The sequence below is a fragment of the Balaenoptera ricei genome, chromosome 8 (assembly GCF_028023285.1).
Source record: "Balaenoptera ricei isolate mBalRic1 chromosome 8, mBalRic1.hap2, whole genome shotgun sequence".
Taxonomy (NCBI): domain Eukaryota; kingdom Metazoa; phylum Chordata; class Mammalia; order Artiodactyla; family Balaenopteridae; genus Balaenoptera; species Balaenoptera ricei.
The window spans coordinates 113,911,795-113,936,908 of NC_082646.1; the positions used below are offsets into that span (position 1 = coordinate 113,911,795).

Here is a 25,114-nt window from a genome sequence, read left to right on the forward strand (position 1 = left end):
CTCAGAATAACAGAAAACAACAAGTGCTTGCGAGGATGTGGAGAAATTGGAACCCTCCTGCACTGTTGGTGGGAAGGTAAACTGGTTCAACCACTATGGAGAACAGTATGGAGGTTCCTTAAAAAACAAAAGATAGAGCTACCACGCGATCTGGCAATCCCACTTCTGGGAGTATCCTGTCGACCAAAAATCAGCGCAGGAAGCTGCAAATTAGAAAAGAGAGTTTATGTGGGTCTTAAGGGTTGCAGTTCAGGAGATACAGACTCGGGTAAAACTGAAAGGGTGTTCTGGGGAAGAGGGAGAGTCAGGGCCTTATAAAAACAAAAGCCACCAGGTTGTAAAGTTGTCTGCTGAGAATTGTGATTGACTCTGACGTGAGTCAGGAAATATTTGTCCTTAAGGAATCACGAGTTATCTTAGGGTGAGGGTCCAATACATATTGTGAGTTTCTGGCAGATGCTCTAGATGCCTGCATTAGGCCAGTGAGTGGTCAAACGGTCAGATTCCATCCAGGCTGAGATGTGCATAAGCCTCACTACCTCAATGGCTCCCCGGCTCAATTTTCAAGTGTGCTTTTAGCAAACCCCACCCCATTTTTATTTTCCTTCCACAATCCCCAAAAGACTTGAAAGCAGAGCCTCGAGCTATGTCTTCACCCATGTTCACCCATCATTCACAACAGCTAAAAATTGGAATCAACCCAAGTGTCTGATGACGGATGAATGGATAAAAGACACATGGTACAACCGTATATGATATTGTGATTTACAATCAATACATACTTTGTGCCCCTATTTCCTGGCAGACAGCTCCCAGACCCTCTGAATTTCCTAAGAGAAATGGGAGCATCTTTTGTTACAATATTTGGTCTTTTGGCCTCAATCCCTGAAATCCCTTCAGAGCCATGAAGTGAAATGGGTGTCTTATTATTTTTTTTATTTTTATTTTTTTTTGGGTGTCTTATTATTCATAACAAGTCTCTTTCCACCACTACTGGGTTTATGGTAATGAGGTGACTATTGGAAATCCCCTAAGGATGGGGATATGGTTGCCAGGGAAACCAACCACGATTAGAGGGTTGGAGCCTCCATGAAAACCCAAAAGATGGGGGTTCAGAGAGCTTCCAGGTTGGGGCCTTCCACATGCCAGGCCCCAAATTCCACAGGGACAGAAGCTCCTCTGTTGGGAGCCCTTCCAAACCTCGCCCTATATACATATCTCTTCACCTGGCTGTTCATTCATATCCTTTAATATCCCTTATAATAAACCCGCGATCTAGTAAGTAAACTGGTTTCCTGAATTCTGTGAGCCGCTCTAGCAAGTGAATCCAACCAGAGGAGGGGGTCGTGGGAACCTCCGATCTGTAGTCAGTTCGTGAGAAGCACAGGTGACCTTGGATTGGTGGCTGAAGTGGGGCCTCTCTTTCTCGTCTCTGAGCACCTCTCCTGTGGGTTCTGCGGCTTCTGTCTCTCCCGCCCCCCACGCCCCTGGGGGTGTTCTCTGGGGACATCCCAGCACGGCCTGGTGGTACCCTGGGCCTCAGCCCCCATCCACTCTGCCCATCTGAGAGGTGAAAGTGGTTTCTGTGCCTTTTCTGACGGCCGAGTTCAAGTCTCTGCTCAGGGGTGGTCGCAGAGGACACCCTCCCCAGCTTTGCCCAGCTCCTGGCTCTGTCCTTGGTTGTCAGTCTCCCAGTAGATTCCATATCAATGATTCTTATGCTTTTGGGCCTCAGGACACTTTTATTATTTATTTTAAAATTTATTTATTTATAAAATATTTATTCATTTATTTATTTATTTTAGTTGCACTGGGTCTTAGCTGTGGCACACGGGATCTTCTTTGCGACATGCATGTGGAATCTAGTTCCCCAACCAGGGATCGAACCAGGGCCCCCTGCATTGGGAGTGTGGAGTCTTATCCACTGGACCACCAAGGAAGTCCCCTCAGGACACTTTTAAACACTTAAAAATTACTAAGGCCCCCAAAGGAACTTTTACTTATGTGTGTTATCCATCCATATTTACTGTATTAGAAAATAAAACTATGAAAATTTAAAGACCTGCATTTATTCTTCCTTTTAAAATACTGATGACAGACTTGTAGAAACCATCTATACCATGCTTTACCTCAGCTGATCCTCTAAACTCACTTCCAACCCTTTAAGTGCTCACCAATCCTGAACGAATTAGGTCTTGAATTTGCCTAATTCTAAACCAGACCCCAAACCCCACACACACCTTACCCTTGCCCCCCAGATCCTGCTAAGACTCTCAAGGTAGCTAAGCCGCGTAGCTTTATCCATCTGTCCCTTGGTAGCATTTCGGGGAGCCAGCATTCAACACATAAAGCATAGATTTCTATGAGAAATAGTTTTTTAAAAATTCAGTAAGAAGAGTGGCATGAATACACGTTTCTGCGAATCTCCCTGACATCAGGCTTCTCAGCGGCAGCTGGACGTCGTCACCACGTCTGCCTTCAGTCAGTTAGGAAATGTCGTCTTGGTCGAAGCATCCGGAGAAAATCCGGCCTCGCCCAGACTTGCAGCTGGAAAGGCAGGAGCACGTGAACAGCCTTTTGGGATCCTCACGGACTTTCTCCTCTGCTCCGACACCAAACCCCGGCACGTGGCGTCTCTCGGGGCGGCTGCAGTCTGGACCGGGCCCACCCCGTGCACGGCTCACTGGGGCCCCGGGGACCCTCGGTCCATCTCGCCCCGTGGACGGGTCTCTGGCCGCCGTGATGCTGTAACATCGCGCATCGGTCGTTTGGAAAACACTGGTTCAGAGTCTCCCATTCCGTGTCCACGTGGAACTCACACCTACATCACAAGCTTGGAGAAAGGCCTTCAGGTCGGGAAGCTGTCTTGCTGATGCTGGCAGGTTCCAAAATTCTCATTCCCACTAGAGAGCTCGAGTTTACCGTGGCAACAAAGACTGTCCGCTGTTTTTCTCATTTTGGAGAAAACGTCTACCAAGAACCCCGGTGTGAACAACCACGGCCCGTCGGTCAGTGGTTCTCACCCCTCGCCCGTCACCCGAGCCCAGCGCAGCGGGACGGTCGCGCCACCCGACTCCTCATGCGCCAGGGCCCAGACTGAAGTCAGTTAAATTAGGAACGTTTGCTGAAAGCGCTTCTTTCCCTGGGAGAGTGTGTGGCGAAGACGGGGCGCCCTGCCCGGTGGCGACGCCGGGATCCTTGCTGAGGAGCCAACAGCTTTACACACTGGGGCTTTTGCACCGTCTGTGCCACGGGAGCCCAGTGAAAAAGGCAGCTCACCTTGCGTTAGTTTCCGAGTCTGCGGTAACAAAGTATCATAACCTGCACGGCTTAAACACCAGGAATTCACTGTCTCCCAGTCCTGGAGGCTGGAAGTCCAAAGTCAGGTGTCGGCAGGGTTAGCTCGTCTAAGGCTGTGAGGGAGCATCTGGTCCAGGCCCCTCCCCCAGCCTTGGTGGCTTGCTGCAATCTTAGATGCTCCTCATCTTGTAGAAGCAGAAGCCTGATCTCTGCTTCCATCTTCATTTTAGGGTTAGACATCTGTGTGTGTGTGTCTATGTCCAAATGTCCCTTATTTATAAGGATACTAGTCATGTTGGGTCAGGACCCACCCTAATCACCCTATCCTACATGAATTTGGGGGGATACAATTCAACCTGTAATGTACTGCTGTCTTGTTATGCAGCTTGTTTAGTGTTCAGGGCCCCCCAGGGACCTGTGGACCCCACCTGGAATGCCGCACCGTGCGGTTTAACTATTGAACAGGTCGAGAGCTCCTCAGATCTAATTCTGCCTCTCGCGTTAGCCTGATACTTCAGGATGTCAATCACTGTGGGGCCGGGTGGTTAGTAGGGACCCTTTTCGTGCTTTCGGTACCGTCCTCACCTGCAAGCCGACCCTGCCGAGCACCACCTTCCACAGGTGACAGGTGTACCCCTCACCTCTATTCTGTTCCCAGCAGCATGATGTAGGTGTGAAGACGTCTCACACCCTATGCTATTTTGTGCAGTAACCTTTTGGTGAATCAAATATTTTGAAAACGTTAAAAAGAAAGGAAAAAGAAGCAGCTCCACCCAAAATGTCACGGGAAGCCGCTCTTGCCTCCTGGCCGGGCCTGCGTACGGGAGGAGAGGAGGGGATTCAGAGCCATGCCACGCTGGTGGGAGGAGGGCCACAAAGACGAGCTTGTCCCCAAGACAGAGACGGCCTTGTTGGGGGGAACATTTGCTGGCGGCACAGCTGGGTGCGGAGCGGGTGCTGGGCGGGCAGCTCCCCGGTGTGACGTTCCCCGCTCCACCCATGGTCAGACCCCCCGCAGCCTCCACTGGGGCTGGTGCCATCCAACCCTCCCTCTTCCCTGCTTGACCAGGGCAGAGTGGGAGGTGGGGACGTGAGTGGTTAGGGACACGTATCAGGCCAAACTGCATGTGAACCCAGGCCCTGACCCACTCTGGGGCTCCAGGCGGGGGACCTGGCCCCTCTGTGCCTTGTTCTTTTTTTTTTTTTTTTGAAATTTCTTCTTTTTTGTAAATTTATTTTTTTTTTTTAATTTTTGGCTGCATTGGGTCCTCGGTGCCTTCACTTGTTGCGGAGCATGGGTTCAAGGCACGTGGGCTTCAGTAGTTGCAGCTTGCGGGCTCTAGAGCACAGGCTCAGTGGTTGTGGTGCACGGGCTTAGCTGCTCCGTGGCATGTGGGATCTTCCCAGACCAGGGCTCGAACCCGCGTCCCCTGCATTGGCAGGCGGATTCTTAACCACTGTGATACCAGGGAAGCCCTGTGCCTTGTTCTTGTCTGCGCCTACTTCCCAGGTACTGAGATCACTGGGTCACCAGGGAAGGTGGTGCTCGGTCACCCCCTGACCTGGGGGCCCTGGAGAGTGATGCCCTCAGGGTGGAAAGCAGAGTGACTCCTCATGCCTACCCAGACAGCTGTGTGACTTGGGCCCCTCACATCTGCCTGTTCTTGGGAGGGTGGGGAAGCCCCTCCTGGGAGCCCAGAGGCCTGAGCAGAGAGGCGGGGCCGGGGCATCTCAGAGCAGCTCCTGGGTAGTGAAGTCTGGCCTGGGGCCCCGGGGGAGAGGGTTCTGAGCGAGGGGCTCAGCCAAGCAGAGCGCGGGGCAGGGTGTGGGGAGGCTGTCCGGTCCGGGTTCCCCACTGCTGGCTGTTCTGGACCAGCAGGGTCTGTGGGTTTCTGGAGTTAGGCTGATGCCCTCAGCTCTCCCTTTTCATCTTGGGCTCCTTGTCTGTGGGGTCCTGCCCAGGCCTGGGAGGACAGAGCCTCCTCTCGTGGCCTGGGGTCGGGGGGAGAACCTTCCTTTCCCAGGGAGAGGGGCCCGTGGTGGTCAAGTCTCGGTGTGGCTCAGAAGTCACCAGACACCCCCAGTTGCCCTTGACTGGGCTCTGCTGGACAGACTCGGCCCAGCGTGGCCTGTCCCAGCTGGGAGTCGGGGCTTCCGAGGCCTGGCCCAGAGAGGGACAGTCGGCCCACCATCTCCCACCGTGAAAGGCACAACCTGCCTCTGGGTCCAAGCTTCCTGTGGTTGCCCATCAGGTAGAGACCCCCGGAACCAAGCCCTCTGGACACCGTGATCCAGGGTGGGTCCACCAGCTGCTTTGGGGATATGCAGGTCAGACGCCCCTGACCTGGCCAGGTGCTAGGGCACCCCAGCCGTCACACACCACAATAGGCAGCGCCGCCAGCAGCGAGCACCAGAGGCCTCCAAGGGTGGGGCCCAAGTTCGCTCGTGGCCAGGTGGCTGGGAGCCTGCGTGGCGCGGAGAGCTGCCCACTGTGCGCTCAGGGACCCCTCCGCTCCTGCACGGACCCCGTCCCAGCTGGCCATCTGCCCGGCCCTGCAGGCCCACGCCCTCTTCTGGGGCATCTCCCTCAGCTTGGGCTCAGCTCTCTAAATCTAGTTTCCGTCTCTCTCCTGTGACTCATGCCCCCTCCCTCCCTGGAGGTTTGGCAGCCCTGCTCCCCACCGCTCCCACTCGGGCCTTCCGGACGGACATCAGGCCTGGGAGAGCCCCAGGCACAGAGTGGGCAGGGCCCCCCTCTCAGGCCGCAGCTCCCAGGAGCGTCCTCTGGGCCCTCTCACAAGGGTGTGGAGGGGAGGGTGTCCTGGGCCCCCCACTTGGGTCAGGGCTGAGCAGCCTCACCGGGAACCCCCCCAGCCCGGCCTGGCCGCAGCCTGTCTGTGCTCAGGAGCTCTTCCAAAGGCACAATCCCGGGGGGCTCCAGGACCCACAGTGACCCCACCCCACCTCCAGGAGACAGACACAGGGCTGCTGGGAGACTTAAGTGGTTTAATGATATGGATTCTGAGCCTCGGTCACCTTTCCTCGCTGGGGTGCGACCCGCAGAGTCCAGGGCTCCAAGACTCACCCCCCAGCACACAGCACGCCAGGCAAGGCTGGCCTGAGACTTGCTCAGAGAAGGTTCCCTTCTGGCTCTGCGGTGGGGGAGTGGGCAGGGCTGGGGTGGGGGTGAGGGGTGCCCAAGGCCAGAACTCAGGTGAGTGGTGTTCAGTCCATCCTTGATCCTCCAGGTGGTGAAGGGAGAACGGCATGCGCCCCACCCCAGTGGGGCCCGGAGTCCCCCAGCCCACCCTGGGGGTGCCGTGTGCTGGGTGGGCGCTGAGGGCAATCTCTGGGGGCAAAGGGCAGCAGCCCAACCAGCTCAGAGCCAAGGGCAGCTGGGTGGCTGAGGTCTGCTGCCCTGGTGGCCCGCAGCCGGCCACCTGGAGGTATGGGGACGCAGTGGCTGCAGGGGGCCGTGGGGACAGGGGCAGGGCCTGAGTCACCTGCGCCGGGAGGAACCCCTGTGTGGACGGAGGCGGCCAGAGGAAAGGTCCCTGCCCCCTCCCAGGGTGTGTGCGTGGGTTCTGAGGCCTCAGGGAGAGCTGTGGGGAAGGGCAGGGCTGGGTCTGGGACCGGCACAGCTCTGGCCTCAGCGGGCGGGCGGACGAGGGGCTGGCACCACCTGGTGGCAAGTTTGGCTACGGTGGGCGTCGGGGAAGGTGGGGAGTGTGGGCCGGGGCACCGCTGAGCCGGAGGACAGGCCCCACGTGCCACGAGGCGGGCGAGCTGGTCTCCACCCGGCACGACTCTCCGTCCGAGTCCACGGTCCGAAATACGTACACGTACAAAAATAATACTCCAGCCGCGGGGGCGGGCCCTGCCGCGGGCCGTGGGCCCCGCCGCGGGCCTAGCTGTCTTCCTCCGCCCGCCTCTGGTTCTTGGAATGGAACTTGCTCATGAGCTCTTCCAGCTCCGACCCACCTTGCTGCTTCTGGGGGAGCCGGGGGACCCGCAGGTCAGTGTCCCGCCAGCCCCCCTTCCCGGGGCGCGCGGGGAGCGGAGGGCGGGGCGGCTCACCTCCAGGACGGCCTTCTGCACGGTGAGCTGGCTGTACACGCGGGCGCCCTCCTCCCCGCACACCTTCCGCAGCTCGTCCTTGTTGAGCGAGAAGAGCTGGGGCCCGGTCAGGATGCCCAGGTTCTCCACGATCCTGGGGGCGGGGGGCAGGGGGCGGGGCGGGGGCGTGAGGGCGGGGCCCCGGCCGTGGGCGTGGCGGCCGCCGCGCCCGCCCCCTGCCCGCCCTGTGCGCCCTTCGCTCACCGGGCGCTGAAGGCCTTGGCTTCCAGCCAGGCGCGGACCTCGCTGGGGCCGGACTCGTAGGTGAGCGGCAGGTGCACGGGCTGGCTGCGCTCCACGCGGAAGTTTCGCGTCGGCTGTGCCTTGATGTGGCTGATCTTCTTGATGAGCTCGTCGTTGACCTCGTCCATGTGCTGCATCAGCTCTGCGGGGCGCCAGGCGGCTCAGGCCTGCCCGCGCGTACCCGCGTACCCGGGGCTCCCCTCCCCACCGCCTCCCCCGCTGGCTCTGGGCCCCCCGCCCGTAGGGTCTGGCGGCCCCATCCCTCACCGCCTTTGTTCCCGGCAAAGCCTGGGGGCAGCTTGTGGGTTGGGCTGGCAGGACCCCAGTATTTCACCCCCTGCAAGGTGAACAAGAGGGGGGGGGTGGGGGCGCCATTAGGTCAACTTATCACCCCTCCCGGCACCCCTCCCCGCCCCTCCTCCCCCACCTCCCAGGACCTGCCCAGCCCCCCACCTTCCCAGACTCGGCCCGGAGCCAGGGAGCCCCCGCACCAGCCCCTATAGCCGAGGGGTCCAGGCTCTGGGCCCGGTCTTTCTCTGCCGCCCCCCCCACCAACCCCCGGCCACCCGGCCTGACCCTGCAGCAGGACGGAGCAGACCTCCGCCTCACCTGCTCCAGGAGGGCGTCCTCCGGCCGGGTCTCGGCCAGGATGTTGCCGGGCACGTAGCCTGCCTGGCCGCTGCGATTTCGAAGCTTCCACCACTGGTGGTCGTCTTCCAGCACCTGTGGGCGCCGCATCTCCGCCATCACCCCTGACTCACAGCGCCCGCCCCCCCCACCCCGCCATAGGCACCAGTGCTGGGTGCTGGGACCACCGGTGTGAGCCCCTCTTTACTGATGGGCCAGAGAGAGTTCCGGAGTCCCCCCCTGAGCCTGCTCCCCCCTCCCCATTCTACACACCTCCTCCAGGTGCCCCTGGCCCACCTGGCCTCCCACCCATCCATAGGGGCCACCGCCCCCCCCCCCCGTCCCTCCCAGCAGCACCCTAAGCCTCTAGCCTGGTTGCGGATATAGATCACCACCCCCCCCTCCAGCTGCTCCACTTTCTGTCCCCCAGTGGGTGGCCTGGATTCAGGACGGGCACAAAACTCAGAAAGTGCCTTGAGGGGGCTCCCGGGGTGGGCATGAATGACAAGCCCCTGCTGGACTGGGGGGTCCCCCACTCGGCACAGGGAGGGCCCACCCCACCCTTCAGCCTGAGCCCAGCCCAGCCCAGGGGCCCTTGGGCTCCCTCCGAGATCCCCAAGACAGGGAGGCCCCTCAGCCAGGCTGTGCTGGGGCGGGTGCCAGGCTGCGGACCCAGAGTGGAGCCCTGGGGTCAGGCGGACCCCTCCTCTGGACCGCCAGCCACTCCCCGGCCCCCACTCACCTCCAGGACCTCGTCCTTGAGCACTGACAGCTCGTTCGCGTTGCGGGCTGTGAAGTCGTAGAGGACCTTGACGTACTTGGCCATGGCCGGTGCGGGTTCGTAGCCCCTGTGTGGAATGGGAGGGGCTGAGGCTCAGGGCTGGGCTGGGGTCTCTTCCTGGGCCTGGGGGAGCGCTGGGGGCAGCAGCTTCCCAGGTGAACGGCTGCGTCCTGTTCTGCGGCACAGCGGCTGCGGCTGTCAGCTGGGATGGAAACTGTGACAGCCCCGTTGCGTCTGGGGCCCCCTGCGTGGGGGGGCAGCGGAGGCGGATGGGATGCAAGGGTCTGTGGGCACAGCAAGGCCTGCCCTGCCCTAGCCCCTAGCCCTGGAGGCCTAGGGGTCTCCAGGCCCAGCCCCCCAGGGGATCTAGAGCCAGGCGTGTACCCGAGAAACGACAGGCCATCCCTGGAAAGTGGCTGACCATGGGGGAGGGCCGGATGCTTTCAGAGCCGTAGTCCCTCCGGCACTGCAGACACGACGACGCAGGGCCGCCCGTGAGCTGCAGGGTCCCAGGGTGTCCCAGCCCTTGCACGGAGCAGGCCTGTGCCTGCCACCCGTGCTGGGCCATCCCTTCTGGTCAGTCTGGCCCCTGATCACGAGGGCACCCCTCCTACAGGTGCAGGGCTCGGGGCCCTGCGGAAGTGGGGGCTCTGGGGCTGGGGCAGCCCCTGGGGCCCCGGTGGGGGGCTGTTTCAGGATTGGCCAGGGTGGACCGGTCAGGGGCTGGAGGTAAAAGGATGAAAATGTTTCTTGAAGGTGGCCCTAGGCCAGGGACCAGGGCATCAGGCTGGTGGGGCAAAGGGAGGGGCACACTTATTCAAAACATGGATTCCAGCCCCCTCCCCTCCTGAGACTGAATCCTGGGGTCTGGTGGGTAATGAGCTCCCCAGGCAGGTCCTGGGCCAGGACTGAGAACAGAAAGTAGGAGGGGAGGGGAGGAAGGACGGGGACTCCCCCAGGCCCTGGGGCTGTAAGACATGGTCTGTGGAAATGTGTGCGGCCAGAGGGAGAGAGGCCGTTCCCACCCAGACCATCAGTCTCCTCCTCCGGCTCTGAGGCTGGGCCTAAATCAGCCCCAACAGGGCAACTGGGATCGTCGAGACCATTTAAGTTCAGTGGTTTAGTAAATTTCTCACCATGATTCTAAAGCATAAACGTGGAGAAACAAAAAGAGATGACGTATTAGGTACGTCATCTAAGCACTTCATGGGTGCTTTCGACATTTTCCCCTCAACTGTACACCACAAAGTTGAAAGGAAACCCGGCTCTAGTGTGGAAAGCGTTATTTTGGCCGTCGCTGAAAACGGCATTTGCTGCCACCTGGTGGCAGTGTACCCACAGCGGAGCCTCCGGGACTCGAGGGGTGGGCGTCACACTCGGTCACTTTGAACAGAGCTTACCTGGGAGCATGTGGGGAGCTGACGTCTCCCTGGGGTGTGGGCTCAGATGTGAGGCCATGCTTTGGGGAGTTTCTGAAGGACGTGCGGCTCACTGGAGTTGGCTGTGGGGAAGCGGACACCGGGGCTTGGTGTGAAGCAGGGGCTGGGCCAGGAGGGCAGGGCGGTGAGGGCAGTGGGCGGAGGTGGAGTGCAGGCGGGGCTGCGGGCGCTCTGACCTCATCACCGGGGGCTGGTGCCAGCCCCTCCACCTCCCAGGGGGCCTCCTGCAGCACGTCCAGGGGTGGCTCCCAGCCGCTCTGGAACTTGGGCACGTAGGGGGGCACCTGCGGCTCCCGAGGCCACTCGGAGCTGGGGTGGGAGGTCCTGGGGTGAGCTGTGTCCACCGACCAGAGCTGGCCCCACCCAGGACCCCCAGCCCGCCCGCCAAGGGACCCATCCTGGTGTGCGCCCCGTGCCACCGCCCTACCGGGGTCGTGTCCAGGTCTCCCCCAGGGACTCCCACAGCGCCATCTCCTTGGGGACCAGGTGGCCGCGCAGGAAGCCCACAGTGTCTCGGGAGAGCAGGGGGCTGGAGACGGAGCGAGCAATGTCTGGGCCACCACAGGTGCTGACGATCTGGGGCACAGCGGGGCGTCAGAGGCCCCCCTCCCACCCTGCGCCTGCCCGCAACACCACTGGCCTGCCCACTGCGCCCACCACTCAGAGTGCAGACGCCGGCCCCAGCCCGCTGCCCAAGGTGGGCACTTGCTTCCCACCAAGTCAGGGGCAAGCCCCCCAGGCCCCCGCTCCCCCACCCCAGCCCCTGCCTCCCCCCAGCCCCAGGCACCAGATCCAGAGGCCCGAAGAGGAAGTGCACCAGCTCGGCTGCGCTAGGGTTCTGGATGTGCTTCTGCAGCTTGGCCTGTGGGCAGGGAGCAGGCCGACCTGTGGGGTGGCACCAGGGACAAGGTACCCCCCCCCCCCCCCAATATCAGCTCGGAGGGATGGGGTGGGCCGCTGTACTCACGAGCAGGTTGATGGCCAGCTTGGTCTTCCGGAAACAGTCAACAAACTCGGCCTCGGAGGGGGGCCGTGCTCGCAGCGTGAGGACACCCTCTGGACAGGGGGTTGGCGAGTAAGCCTGGCCGGCCCGTCGCTGCCCTGGTGGGTCTGGCCTCAGTCTGATGTCGCCCACCCGCTGAGACCGGACCTGGCTCCGCTCAGTGGCCACTGCGCTCCCCACCTCCACTCCTGTGTCCGCCCCGATGCCCCTCCCCTGCCCGGTGCCCCCCACCCCTGTCCCCGCACCTGCCGGCCCCTTCTTCCCCTTCTTCTTTCCCTTCTTGCGCTGGTTCAGCTGCTTGAAAGCCTCAGCGGCCTTCTGCAGCCGAGCCACGAACCACTCGATGTCGTCCAGGGCGCAGTTGAGGATTTGCTGGGGTCAGAGCAGGGGCAGGGGTCAGCCTCCGGCGCCCCACCCGCTGCAGGGACACCCCCACCTGCTGCCTCTTGGCCCCTGGCCTGGGGGAGGGGGTGGGTGCTGGCTGGGGGTTGGCCCCCGGCACCTGGAGTGGGTGGGAGGTCCTGCCGGCCCGAGACCCACCGTCTCCTTCGAGACCCACCGTCTCCTTCGAGACCCACCGTCTCCTTCTCGATCTTCTGAGCCAGCACGGCCCTCGGCTCCTCGTCCTGCGACTCCCAACGGCGAAAGCCTGGACGGGCGCAGAGCTGCTGCTGACTGAGCCTCCCCCCCCCGCCGCAACCCTGCTGCCGCCCCCAGCCCATCCCCCTCGGCCCACCTGGGTCTCCGAGCGGCGTGGGCAGGCCCACTCGGTTCTTGGTGGAAGGCGAGTCCCTGCCGTAGCGCTGGAAGGGGATGGGGGCCGGGCCCTGGGACGGGGGCAGGACGGACTGCCGCTGCCGGATCTTCTCCTGGTGGCCCCTGAAGTGGGACGAAGGGCGGCTGAGCCTGGCCGCAGCCCCAGTCCCGGGCCCGGCCCCTCCCCCCGCCCCTCCTACCCCCCTACTTGAGGGTCTGTGGCCGCATCTTCTTCCCCAGGCGGCAGTCGGCCAGCGCGCTCTCGATGTCCTCATGCACCAGCTCCGCCTGGGGGGACGGGGCGTCAGGCTGGCTCTTCGGGGGATCTGCGCTCCCCGCCCCGCCCCTATCCCGCCCCCCACTGCCCGCCCCTCACCTCCACCTCGTCGCAGTGGAAGAAGTGGACGTCGGGCTTGCTCTGGTCTGAGTCCTGGCACACGAGCAGCAGCACCGACGGGTAGCGTAGCTGGTTCAGCACGGTCTGGCTGTGCCGCACGGTCGGCAGTGGGAAGTTCTCCAGCTCCTCCTGGGGGACAGGCGGCTGGGACCGGGCTTGCCACGGTGCATGGCGAGAGTCCCAGACACGGATGAGGGCTCACGGCCATGGGCACGGGGAAGACCCGAGGAGCGGATGCCGGGGACACGGGCTGACCGTGAGCGTGGCCTGTGGCATTCACGCCACGGATATGGCACGGAAAAGGAACGTGGCCTGGACACGGGCATGGACACGGACCCCACGGGGCAGCGTGCACACGACGGGCCCCGCCTCGGTACAGCCGGTGGAGCAGCTCTGGCGAGGGGGACGTGCCCCTGCGTGGCGTGGCTCTCCTGTACTCTCGGCCCTCGTCCTGCTCCCTCTCCCACAGAGGCCCAGCGTGGCTGGGTCACTGCCTGTGCCTGCCTTGCAGGATGGGCGAACGCCCTCCCTCCTGCTGCCCCCATACCTGGGATTCCACGTCCAGCAGCCGCAGCGACTGGTCGTTGACCTGCAGCAGCATCTCCTGTGTCCAGATCTTCTCCTTGGAGCTCAGCTGCACCAGCTTCCGGATGGCATCTTCCACGGACACAATGGCCTCACTCTTGTCCATGATGAACGTGGCCAAGTGCTGGGTGGGCAGGCAGGGGGTCATTCTGGGTGGAGCCCTCCTGGTGCTAAGAACCAGGGCCAAGGGGCTGCGCCCTGGGGCTCTGAGGGGCTAGGGCCAACCTTGGGGGTCTGAGGGGGTCACAGCCAGCCCCGGGGGTCTGAGGGGCCATGGCCAACCTTGGGGGTCCGAGGGGGCCACGGCCGACCCTGGGGGCCTGAGGGGGCCACGGCCAACCCTCAGGGGTACAAGGGGGCCACAGACAACCCTGGAGGTCTGAGGGGGCCACAGCCAACCCTGGGGGGGTCCGAGGGGGTCACAGTCAACCCTGGGGGTCTGAGGGGGCCACAGCCAACCCTGGGGGGTCCGAGGGGGCCACAGCCAACCTTGGGAGTCTGAGGGGCCACAGCCAACCTTGGGGGTCTGAGGGGGCCACGGCCAACCCTGGGGGGCTGAGGGGGGTCACAACTAATCCTGGGGGTCTGAGGGGAACATCCCTGCCCTGGGGGTCTGAAGAGACAAAGCCCCACCTTGGGGGGGTCCTCTGCTCTCCTCGGGGGATGTCTGTGGGGGCAATGGACATGCCCTGGCAAACCCCTTGGCAGCCCTACACACACAGCCCCCAGCCCACCCACATCTGCCACTGGGCTCCGGGACCAGGCTCCCTGCCCCACCAGCAGCCCTGGTGCAGGCTCACGACAGGGCCTTGGCATGTGCCACCTCTGCCCGAGTCCGGTCTCCCCCAGCTCGCTCTTCCTTCCGGACTGTGCTCAGGCACTACCTCCCCGCCTGCCTGGCCACAGCCTCACTGTGAGCACGTCCCTGACCCGCCCTGTGTTTATCATCGTCCGACTTTATGCTGGACATGACATGTGTCTTTGTTTGCTTTCTGGCTGCTGTCTCCCCGGTGCCTGTGACAGTGCTGGGCCCCCAGCAGGCGCCCAGTGACTGTGACGGGAATGAATGAGCAGCCCGTGGGGACTCTTGGCCCGCCCCGCTGCTCTCTCTCCAAGCGTGGCTCAGGCCCCTCCTCCTTCCAGGATCCCCCACGTGTCCTCGCTGACCTTTGCTGAATTCAGTAAACAATGCTGGGACAGCTGGGTGAACACTCACAGAAACTCCAAGCAGTTAAGGCTTAACCACAGAACATGGAAGCGTGAAAGTGCTAGAAGGAAATACTAGGTAATTTCTGATAATCTCAGGAAGGCCTGCTTCACCGGGGGACTTTGCTAAGCAAGGAGGAAAATCCAGATGCTCAGAAGACAAGACCGGGACTTCCCTGGTGGTCCAGTGGTTAAAACACCGAGCTTAAACTGCAGGGGGTGTGAGTTCGATCCCTGGTTAGGGAACTAGGATTCCGCATGCCACATGGTGGGGCCACGAAAAAAAAAAAAAAGGGAATAAAAAGACAAGACCAATAAATCTGACTTAATAAAAAAAAGTTTCTGCCTGAGAAAAAAATACCACATACAAAATATTTAAAAAACCACACAGATATAATAATAGATATAATGGAGGTGATGTAGGCTAATTTTCTTGATACAGGAAAAGGCCAACATGCATTACAATGATAGTTCTTACTTTGTTAAAAGCTCTATTTTGTTTAATAATTAAGGATACCAACGATAAATGAATAAAGAATGAAAGAATATATAAACAAGTAAAAGATTAACAGCTCAATAGAAAAATTGACAAAAGGTATGAACAGAGAGTCTATAGGAAAATAAATATAAGTAACCTTTTAATATAGAAAATTATATGCAGGGGAATTCCCTGGTGGTCCAGAGGTTAGGACTCTGCGCTTTCATTGCCGAGGGCCTGGGTTCAATCCCTGGTTGGGGAACTAAAATCCCACAACTAAGATCCCACAGGCTGCACAGTGTGGCCAAAAAGTGTGTATATATATATATATATATACACACACACACGTATATCTGCAGACTCATTCAATACAAGAATTGCAAATTGAAGCTGGAGACTATGACTTTAGGAATGAGTTTTCACCTATTCTGTTGTCCGGTACTAACAAGCCCTTGTGGGTTACACTGGCTGGTTAAAGACGTGGAGAAGGAGGAGCCCTTGCTCCGCACTCGCCTGGCTGCTCTGGGGAGGAGTTGATGACACTGGACCAGCCCACATGCTTCCCTCTTACAATCCCAAGGCAACCTGCACACGTGTAGAATGTGGCACGGGTACAAGGCTGCCCCCTGCACAACTCTTGGAGGCCAACCTACATGTCCGTGGGCAGGTTAGAAAGACACTGGGCAGGGGAATTCCCCGGTGGTCCAGTGGTTAAGAATCTGCCTTCCTATTCAGGGGACACAGGTTCGATCCCTGGTCAGGGAACTAAGATCCCACATGCTGAGAGCCCGAGCACCGCAACTAAGACCCGACGCAGCCAAATAAATAAATGAATAAAACGCTAAAAAATAAAAGAGAGCAGGCAGGGGACTTCCCTGGTGATTCAGTGGATAAGACTCGGCGCTCCCAATGCAGGGGACCCAGATTCGATCACTGTTTGGGGCACTAGATCCCACATGCATGCTGCAACTAAGAGTTAGCATGCTGCAACCATGAGCCTGCATGCTGCAATTAAAAAGATCCCGCATGCCGCAACGAAGACCTGGCGCAGCCAAAATAAGTAAGTAAATAAATAGATAAATATTAAAAAAAAAAAAAAAAGGGACTTCCCTGGTGGTCCAGTGGTTGAGAATCCGCCTTCCAATGCAGGGGACGTGGGTTCCATCCCTGGTGGGGGAACTAAGATCCCACATGCCGCAGGCAACTAAGCCCACGTGCTCTAGAGTCTGCACGCCACATCAAGAGAGAAGCCCGTATGCAGCAACTAAGATCCAACGCAGCCATAAATAAATAAATAAATAAATAAATAAATAAATAAATAAATAAATATTTTTAAAAAGAAAAGAAAGAGAGTGGGCAGAAACATGCAGTGACTATCAGGCAGCTGGTCTGTCTGCATGAGGCGCATTGTCAGCAAAATACTGCACAGCCAAACCATCCCAGCCATGCCGTCCATGCATTCCAAATGACTGAAAACATACAGAGTGTATTCTCTGACCAGAATGGGATTAAATTAGAAATCAATAACAGAATGATAACTACAAAATCCTATTAATTGGAAATTAAGCAACACACTTCTAAATAAATCATGGGTCCATATTTGTAGAAATTAAACAGCACACTTTTAAACAACAAATGAGTGAAAGAGGACATCACAAGGGAAATAAGAAAATACCTAGAGACAAATGAAAATAGAAACACAACATATCAAAACTTATGGGATGCAGCAAAAGCAGCACTAAGGGGAAATTTGTACCTATAAATGCTTACATGGTTAAATGCTTAAAAAGAAGAAAAATCTAAACAACCCATGGGTCAAAGAAGTCACAAGGAAATTTAGAAAATATTCTGAGTTGCAGCAACATGGGTGGACCTAGAGATGATCATACTAAGTGAAGTAAGTCAGACAGAGAAAGACAAATATCATATGATATCACTCATATGTGGAATCTAATTTTAAAAAATGATACAAATGAACTTACTTACAAAACAGAAACAGACTCACAGATTTCGAAAAAAAACTTAACGGTTACCAAAGGGGAAAGGTGGGGAAGGGATAAATTAGGAGCTTGGGATTAACGTACACACACTACTATATATAAAATAGATAACCAACAAGGACCCACTGTGTAGCATAGGGAATTACGTTCAATATCTTGTAATAACCTATAATGGAAAAGACTGAAAAAGAAGGAATACATGTATATGTATAATTGAATCACTTTGCTGTACATCTGAAACTAACACAACATTATAAATCAACTATACTCCAATAAAATAAAATTTTAAAAAAGAAAATATTCTGAGCTGAACAATAATAAAAGCAAGCACATCAAAACTTGTGGAAGATAGCTAAAGCAGTCCTTTGAGGAGCTTTATAGCTTTAAATGAATGTCAGAAAAGAAGAAAGACTTAATATCAATGGTCTGGGCATTCCTCTTAAGAAACTAGAAAATGACAATCAAATGAAACCCAGAGTAAGTGGAAAGAAGGAAAATAAGAGCAGAAACCAATGAACTAGTAAAATACACAAACAACAGAGAAAAATCAACAAAGCCCAAGGTTGGTTCTGAAAAGACCAATGAAATTGATAAACCCTTAGCAAGACTGATCAAGAAAAAAATAGAGAAAACACAAATGATCAATAACCAGAAGGAACGAGGGGACATCACTACAGATCATACAGGCATAAAAGTGAATTCATAATAAAAGAAAACTTCCCACAAAGGAAACCCTATATTCAGGGCCTCACAGGTGAATCCTAACAAATACTTAAGAGGGAAATCACAACAATCTTCCATAAACTCTTTCTGAAGACTAGAGGAGTAGGAACATTTCTCCACTCATTTTATAAGGCCAACATAACTCTGATACCCAAACCTGCCAAGGGCATTGCAGGAAAAGAAAATTATAGACCAATGTTCTAATAAATATTAATGCAAAAAAATCCTTAACAAAATAGTAGTAAATTAGTCTTGTCAATACATACAAAGGATAATAAACCATTAGTAAATGAAGTTTATCCTAGAAATGCAAGGTTGGTTCAACATTTAAAAAAATCAGCATGATTCATTACATTAACAATAGTAAATACATTTCAATTGAGAAAGCATTTGATAAAATTCGACAACTTTCATGATAAAAGCTCTCAGCAAATAAAGAATGGAAAGGAACTTCCCCATTCTAGTAAAGGGTATCTACAAAAACATACAGCTTATAAAATGGGGAATTCTGAATACTTTCTTCTAAGATTGGACACAGGCAAGGATGTTCACTATCCTTACTTTTATTGAGCACTGTCCTGGTAGTTCTAGCCAGGGCAATAAAGCAAGAAAAACAAAGTGGCTAAAATTAAGAAATTAAGTACTGTATTTTCAGACAAAATGATTGCGTACATAAAAAAATCCAATGAATCTATAAGCAATTCCTGAAACAAGTAAATGAATTCAGCAAGGTCTCAGAATACTCAATCACTATACAAAAATTCAACTGTATAAAACAAATGCTGGGACATCCCTGGCGGTGCAGTGGTTAAGAATCCACTTGCCAATGCAGGGGACACGAGTTCGAGCCCTGGTCTGGGAAGATCCCACATGCCACGGAGCAACTAAGCCCATGCGCCACAACTACTGAGCTAGTGCGCCACAACTATTGAAGCCCACACACCTAGAGCCCGTGCTCCACAACAAGAGAAGCCACCGCAATGAGAAGCCCGCGTACCTCAATGAAGACCCAACACAGCCAAATAAATAAATAAATAAACCCACAAGGCTTTGGTGCCCCCCCTCCCATTGCCACGACCTCTCACCCTCCCTCTTGGCCTCAGCTTCCTCATCTGGGAGGGGTCAGCAAACCTGCCCACATCCCCAGCCTTGCTGGCTGCTGGGCAGGCAGGAGACGTGGCCCCAGCCTGGGTCCTTCCACAGGCTAGCTTGGACCAAAGTCTAGGAGAAGAGCTGGGAGGCCCCGCTGGCACAGGTGGCTCCTCACCAAGGAGGGCAAAGTCCCTCCCACAGAGAGGTGGCAGAGCTGCCCTTGGATGCTGAGCCTGCAGCAGTCATGAGCTGACCACACAAGACGGCCCCTGCCTGCCCAGGTTGGCAGGGAGGGCTGATCACCAACACAGCCCAATGCAAGAGCCCTAGAGACTCCCATTGCACCCACTGTATAGATGAGAAAACTGAGGCTCAGAAAGCAGTGACTCACCTGGCTTCTGTGGGCATGGAGGGCTCTAAGGGGAGGGACGTTCTTACCTTCCTGGTCCAGGCCCCCCACCTTCCTCGTCTAGGGCTCCCCACTTCCTGGTCCAGGGCTCCTCACTTTCCTGGTCCAGGCCCCTCACCTTCCTGGTCCAGGGCCTTCACCTTCCTGGTCCAGGGCTCCCCACCTTCCTGGTCCAGGCCCCCCACCTTCCTGATCCTGGGTCCCCCTCCCTCCTCCCACTTCAGCCATTCCCAGCCCTGCTGTCCTGCAGGTTTGGACGATGACCAGGAACCAGGAACTTGGCCGGCTGCCAGGAGCAGGAAGGTCATTTTAAAAACATATTTCCTGAGTTCTAAGTGTGAATTAAAAGTGACCTAAAAGCAAAGGCCTCCGGAGCTGGCGGCTCGTCTAGAGTGCAGTTACCCATCTCGACTGTCCAGGCTTAGTGGGATTAGCCATCGAGGACGTCCCTGCAGGAGCTCAGAAAAGGGCGTCTGCTCCAGCTCCTCCCTCCTAATCTAGCTCCCTGTTGTGAGGCCAGGATGACAGCTTCCCTCCCACTGGGGCTTCCGGGGGCACCCAGAGCTGTCCTCGCCTTCCTGTGTTGCCCCTGGCATCCCTCTCCCCGACGTAGCTCCAGGGTTCCTGTGCCCCTCAGACCGGGAGCTCCCCAGGACCGGAGGGAGGCTCCCCACCGGCGGTGAGCCCAGAACAGGCCGCCTGCTGTGGGACCACTTCTCCCCGGGCCTCAGTTTCCCCACAGGCCCAGGGACCCCGGAGCACAGAGGACAGGAGTGCCCTGTGGGGTGAGGGGCTCACCTGGACGTGGTACTGGGAGGTCTCGTGCATGATGACATTGGAGTTGGAGTACTTCTTCCTCTGAGCTGAATAAGGAGACACAGTCACTCACCCCTGAGGGCGGGACCCCAGGCGGGGCCGCAGGGAGGGCAGAGTGCAGGCGAGGAGGGCTGCTCTGTGGACCCCTTGTGGCCGCCAGGAAGGACACAAGGGCACGGAATGGAGGGACGGCCCCTCCTGGCAGAACACGGAGCTCCCTCGGTCCCCAGGAGGGACGCCCAGCTCAGAGTGGTGATGGCACAACTGTGTCCGGGGTCTGTCCTGGAGCGGACGCAGGAGGCTCGGCCTCCTTTCATGGAGGCCCCCCTGCCCACCTTCCTGGGGAGGGGTCTGGACCAGGGCTTCCCCCAACTCTAAGAGCTGCCAGCTACCATCTCCCTGCCTCTTCTTGCCCCTCCCTGGGGTTCCTTGCATTCCAGAGGCGGCACTGCATGGCTGGGGGAGGGTCAGAGCTGGGGGAGGTGGGGGCCGGCCAGGGCCCGCCCTCCCAGAGCAGACACCTGGCACTCAGTCCAGCAGGAGCCCCCGCCCCTGGAGGATCGGGTGGCGGAGAAGAGCACAGAGAATCAATATTGATGCTCCCTGAATTATTAGTAAGGCCTCTCCCCTTACTGGCTCACTGTGGGGAGGGCTATTCAGTGGCCAGAGTTTGGGGGAGGGACCTGAGCACCTGCTGGTTGATTAGGGTCCAGGGGCCTTCTCTGGGTGCCCAGGGCTGACCCGCGTCTCCCTGGGTGGGGGCCTGGCACAGCCCTGGGGAAGGGAGTAGGCGAAACCCTCCCAGCCGAGCTGGTCCCCTAGGCCTCTTGTCCTCAAACCTCACTCACCAAACAGGTCCTTGGCACTCATCTTGGCCACACCGTCAGACTGGCCCAGGCTGCCACTGCAGGGGAGGGGCTGGTGAGGGTGGGGCCCATGCCACACCCCTCCCTGGGGACTACGGGTGGGTAGCGGGTGGTGGGGGCCTAGTGGGTGGGGGTGGGGGCTCACTTGGCAGCACCCGGGCAACAGCTCACAGACCCTGATTGGCTCATGGCGTCCTCGACGGTGGCTGGCGGTGAGAGGGCAGACCTCCGAGTGGCCTGGGTCCAGGGCTTAGTGCCTGGCCCACACCTAAGTGCACAGAGGAGCCAAGCTGACACCTTATCGTGACCTGGCCGGGGCCTTGCTACCCCAGCACAGGGCCTGGGTCTCCTCCCCATCCCTCCCTGGATGCAGGGCCTGGGGCCCCGATGGCCTGGCCAGATTCCCCAGGGTGCCTGGGCAGGCAGTCCTCAGGGAGCAGAGCCCTGCCTTCTGGACACACCAGGACCACCCCTGCTCCACATCCCACTTGGTGTTCACTGCAGCCCCATCTCCCCCTGGACCCTCGGTCCTCTACAGGGACCCCCAGGACGTGCCAGCAGAGGGGTCCCACCCCCAGAGGCTGTCTGGAGTGGGGCTGCGAGGAAGATGTCCTGGGGGCTCTGAAGGGGGGGTCGGGGGAAGAGGCACCTTCCAAGCAGAGGGAACAGCATGTTTAAAGGCCCTGAGGCAGGTGGGAGCCAGACAAGGGAGAAAGGCAGCAGAAGATGAGGCTGGAGCCCAGGGTGAAGGGTAGGGGGCCTGGGGACCCAGAGCCCACGGAGCCCACCATCTGAGGGGTGAGCAGAGCCTGGTACCCCTGGGCCAGGCTGACATGTCCTGTGGGATTCTGTGCTCCGTGGGGACCTCTGGGTCCACACTGTGCCGCATCAGATGTCACCAGTGATGCCATCCATCTGTGGCTTCAGTGTTTAGGGGGCTGCAGGGTTGGGTCGCAAGCCAGGGGTGCTGGTATCCAGGGCAGGTAGTACCTGGTACCTGGTAGCTTGTACAAGTACCTGGTAGCTTGAGCAGGTACTACCTACAGGGAAGGCTCCCAGGAGGTGTGAGGGACCCGGGGGCTTCAGGCTACCCCCTCCCACATGCCACCGAGGGTCCGGGCTTGGCCAGATTCCTCCGTCCATCTGTCCGTGGAGAATGTCGGGAATGCTCATGACCTCAGTGGGTGAGCCCGAGTGTTTGCTTAATGGGATTCCTGGCGGGCTGAGCCGAGGGTGCTGGGCACGTGCATCCAGATACACACACACACCTGGGCGAGACCCAGGCCTGTGAGCACACAGACATTCGGCCTCCCCTAGGGGGCGGGGTGGGGGGCCTCAGGGCCAGCCAGGGAGGTGGGTCCAGGCATCGGGGTTGGGGAGCAGCTGGGGGAGGGGCCGCTTACAGGCCGGCTCCAGCGGGGAGTAAGGGGGCTTCTTCAGCTGACTGGGGTGGGGATGGCACTAGCCCTGAGGGCCCCAGGGCCCAGGCTGCACTTTGGTTTCACTGTGGCCATTTTCCGGGTGCAAAGGAAGGCCGGGTATGGTGCCTGGTCAGGCAGGGGGAGGGGGAGGAGGCCCAGCAGGGCAGGGAGGGCAGAGGGACCAGCTCCAAGTTCAAATTCCAGCTCGCAGCTGAACGACCTTGGGGAGGAGTCAGCTTAAGGCCCAGGGAGCCAGGTGGGGCCCTGGGATGGGGGAGACCCTGGGGCTCTGGCTGTGCCCAGGTCTGGGCCCTGCGGGTTGGGGGAGGGAAAAGCCTGGGAAGCTGTAGGTGGGGAGCAGGGCGCCGAGCTTGCACTTGGGAGACAGAGGCAGGCAGAGAGCTGGGCGGCGCTGGACCCCTGACTGCACTGGGCAGGGCCAGGAGAGGCCCCGCCACAGGCCGTGGGGGAGGTGCAGAAGCGGGAGGAGAGGCGGCGCCAGCTGGGCTTGGCCTCCCAGCGCAGCTGGGGCTGACCACATCTGGGTGGGGCACAGATGGTCGGTGGCGCACTTCAGAAGCACCGGGAGCCCTGCTTACCCGCCTCCCCTGCCACCGGGACACCTGAGGCACGGGGGCTGCCCCAGGCCAGCCCAGCCCAGCCCAGGTTGGAGGCACACAGGCCCCGGCAGCTCGGCCCCCAGCCTCCTCCCTGAAACTCCCACACCCCAACCTTAACCGAGAGCCTGACCCCGGCCTAATGCGTCCCTGGCCCTGCGTTCCCGCCTGCCTCGGACACACAGGAAGCCGGCTAGCACGCCAAAGGAGCCCCCAGTCCGCCCCGGCAACACTGGTGCAGATCCTTGGAGGGGCAAGGGCTGAGGCTCCTCAACACCGCTTCACTGGAGGAGGGGGTTCGCCCCACCGAGCCCCAGGGCTGGGAGGCGGCCGGCTGACTCAGAAGCCACTGGCTTACAAACATCGCCAGCGCACGGCGCCGCCCCAGGACCGGACGGGGCAGGCCAGGCCGCAGGAACCCGGCTGCGGCCACCAGCCCAGGGAAAGCCCGCGGGCCCGGCGCGGCCCCTCGCGCCCGATGCCCCATGCGCCCCGGCCCGGCCTGCAGACCCAGGCCAGAGCCCCGCGTCGCGCTGCCACCTGGGGAAACTGAGGCCCGGGCAGCCCGCCCTCCGTGCGCTCGGCTCCCCTGTGGCTCCAGGGCCAAAGCGGGTGCGGGCTCCAGGCGGGGCACTCACCTGCTCCTGTCGCGGCCCCGCGCCTGGCCGCCCACTGGTCCCTTAGTACGCGCGTCCGTCCGCCCGTCTGTCGGAGCCTGGCTCCTGAGGAGAGAGGAACGCGCGGAGGAGCCGGGGCGGGGCCCTGGGAGGAACCTGAGCGGCAGGTTAGAGTCACCGTGTGCGGGCGGGCACTGGGCAGGGGCGGGGGTGGGACGCGGATGCCCCGCCCACCCCGCCCCCGCTCAGGACCCCGCCCCCACCGCGGCTCCCCGCGGACGGTCCCCACAGCCACCCGGCTCCCTCTGCGCAAACCCCACCCCTAAAGCGGGGGCGCTGGTGGACGGGTGGGCGGGGCCGGGAGCCCATCCCTCGCTGGGGTGCTCAGGGCGGCAGCGCGCCCCGACTCTGCTCTGAGATATTCCCGGGGCAAGCCCAGCTGCCTGCACCCCAGAGGGGTGGCGTGGAGCCCTGGGGAGGTCAGACCTGCCCCTGCCAGGTGCCCCCAGCCTCAGGTGCCCCAGGACCCGGGGCCGAGTCCCATCCTCTTCCACTGGGGCCCCTCTGGTCTGGAGGGAGCGCTCGGGCCAGGCTTTAGTCTGAGTGAGTCTCAAAGGTAGGACCATGGGCCAGAGGCTCTGCAGTCCTGCTCCCTGAGCTTGCCAGGTCCGGGGCGGGGGTACCTCCTCCACGATCTAGGAGCTCCTAAAGTCTCTTTCTTTGTGTCGCCCAGCCCAGTGTGGGCACCCCCTGAGGAGTGGGGTTATCCCATGGCCGGGGAGGGGGGGTGTCGGGACGCCTGTGGCCTACGCTGTCCTTGAGTGCCAGGGCAGCGTTGGTGTGAGGGCGCTCCAGGCAGTGACCCCCGCCTTAGGCCGGGCCCCAAGCTCTGCCCGCGGTTCTGTCTTTCCTTCTCCTGAACTGACCCCCAGGATGGCCGTGCCCACCAAGCTGGGTGAAGAGGTCAGGCCGGGTGGTGGTGGGCACCCCCAGGCACCCCAAGGCTCCCGCTGTTGTCCTGGGGTGGGGGGAGCAGGAGAGGTGTGCCAGGACGCAGGGTCCCAGGTCCGTGGTCCTAGAAGGGCACGCAGCTGGTGTTTGCCAGGAGCCCCAGCTAAGGAGACACAGTGTCCTGGAAGGCCAGCGGCATTGTCCCTCCCCACATCGCTAGGACCTTCCTGCCTGTCTGGGGTGTTACAGGTGAGCTCGCACAGGGGTGCAGGGAGTGGCCTTCGTCCTCCGGCCCCGCCCTGCCGCAGAGCCCTGGCGAGGCCTGGCTTCCTGGTTCTGTCTCCCCTCTGCTGACAACGTCAGCAGAGGGGACGGCACGCCAGCCCTTCCAGGAGGCTGAGCCTGAAAGGGCAAAACGTGGGAGGCACGCAGGGAGGGGAGCAGCCGAGGTGGGCGCTCTCTGCTTCTGAAATCAACGTGATTGGCATCAGATCGGGAGCACTGACCCCCTCAAGAATGCAGTTGGGGGCCTGGAGTGCCAGGCTGCTTGGTGGTCACCTTGAGTGTGGTATGCCCCGTGGCCAAAGCGATGCGGATGTCAAGGGCCTGGCCCAGACTCTCGGGCAGGCTGTGAACGCGGAGGACACAGGTATCTTGCTGCCTGGGTCTGC

At 59.3% G+C, this 25,114-nt stretch overlaps 1 protein-coding gene across 3 annotated transcripts; it reads right to left on the reverse strand.

Annotated features, from left to right (window-relative positions):
- Positions 1–6,286: 6,286 nt before the first annotated feature.
- EPS8L2 (EPS8 like 2) lies at positions 6,287–23,698 on the reverse strand. 3 transcript variants are annotated; one of them, XM_059932401.1, is made up of 21 exons: positions 23,514–23,698; positions 21,013–21,105; positions 20,820–20,875; positions 19,954–20,018; positions 13,210–13,371; positions 12,642–12,791; positions 12,474–12,553; positions 12,246–12,388; positions 12,088–12,158; positions 11,755–11,881; positions 11,474–11,562; positions 11,294–11,368; positions 10,934–11,082; positions 10,683–10,815; positions 10,468–10,568; positions 9,029–9,134; positions 8,269–8,382; positions 7,927–7,996; positions 7,621–7,801; positions 7,378–7,510; positions 6,287–7,291 (listed from the first exon to the last, which is right to left on the reverse strand). In XM_059932401.1, the coding sequence occupies exons 2-21, from the start codon at positions 21,024–21,026 to the stop codon at positions 7,208–7,210; spliced, it is 2,103 nt and encodes a 700-aa protein (XP_059788384.1). In that variant the 5' UTR covers positions 21,027–21,105; positions 23,514–23,698; the 3' UTR covers positions 6,287–7,207. The 3 variants fall into 3 exon arrangements, with proteins under 3 accessions (XP_059788384.1, XP_059788382.1, XP_059788385.1); XM_059932399.1 differs by having other exon boundaries at positions 20,983–21,105; XM_059932402.1 differs by lacking the exon at positions 20,820–20,875 and having other exon boundaries at positions 20,983–21,105.
- Positions 23,699–25,114: the final 1,416 nt, after the last annotated feature.

Coding starts and splice junctions, on each gene's coding strand:
- EPS8L2 (XM_059932399.1), bottom strand. CDS start 21,026: ATGAGCCAATCAGGGTCTGTGAGCTGTTGCCCGGGTGCTGCCAA. Junction 12,554..12,641: donor TCCACTGCGACGAGGTGGAG/GTGAGGGGCGGG, acceptor CCGTCCCCCCAG/GCGGAGCTGGTGCATGAGGA. Junction 8,383..9,028: donor TCAAGGACGAGGTCCTGGAG/GTGAGTGGGGGC, acceptor CGGCGCCCACAG/GTGCTGGAAGACGACCACCA.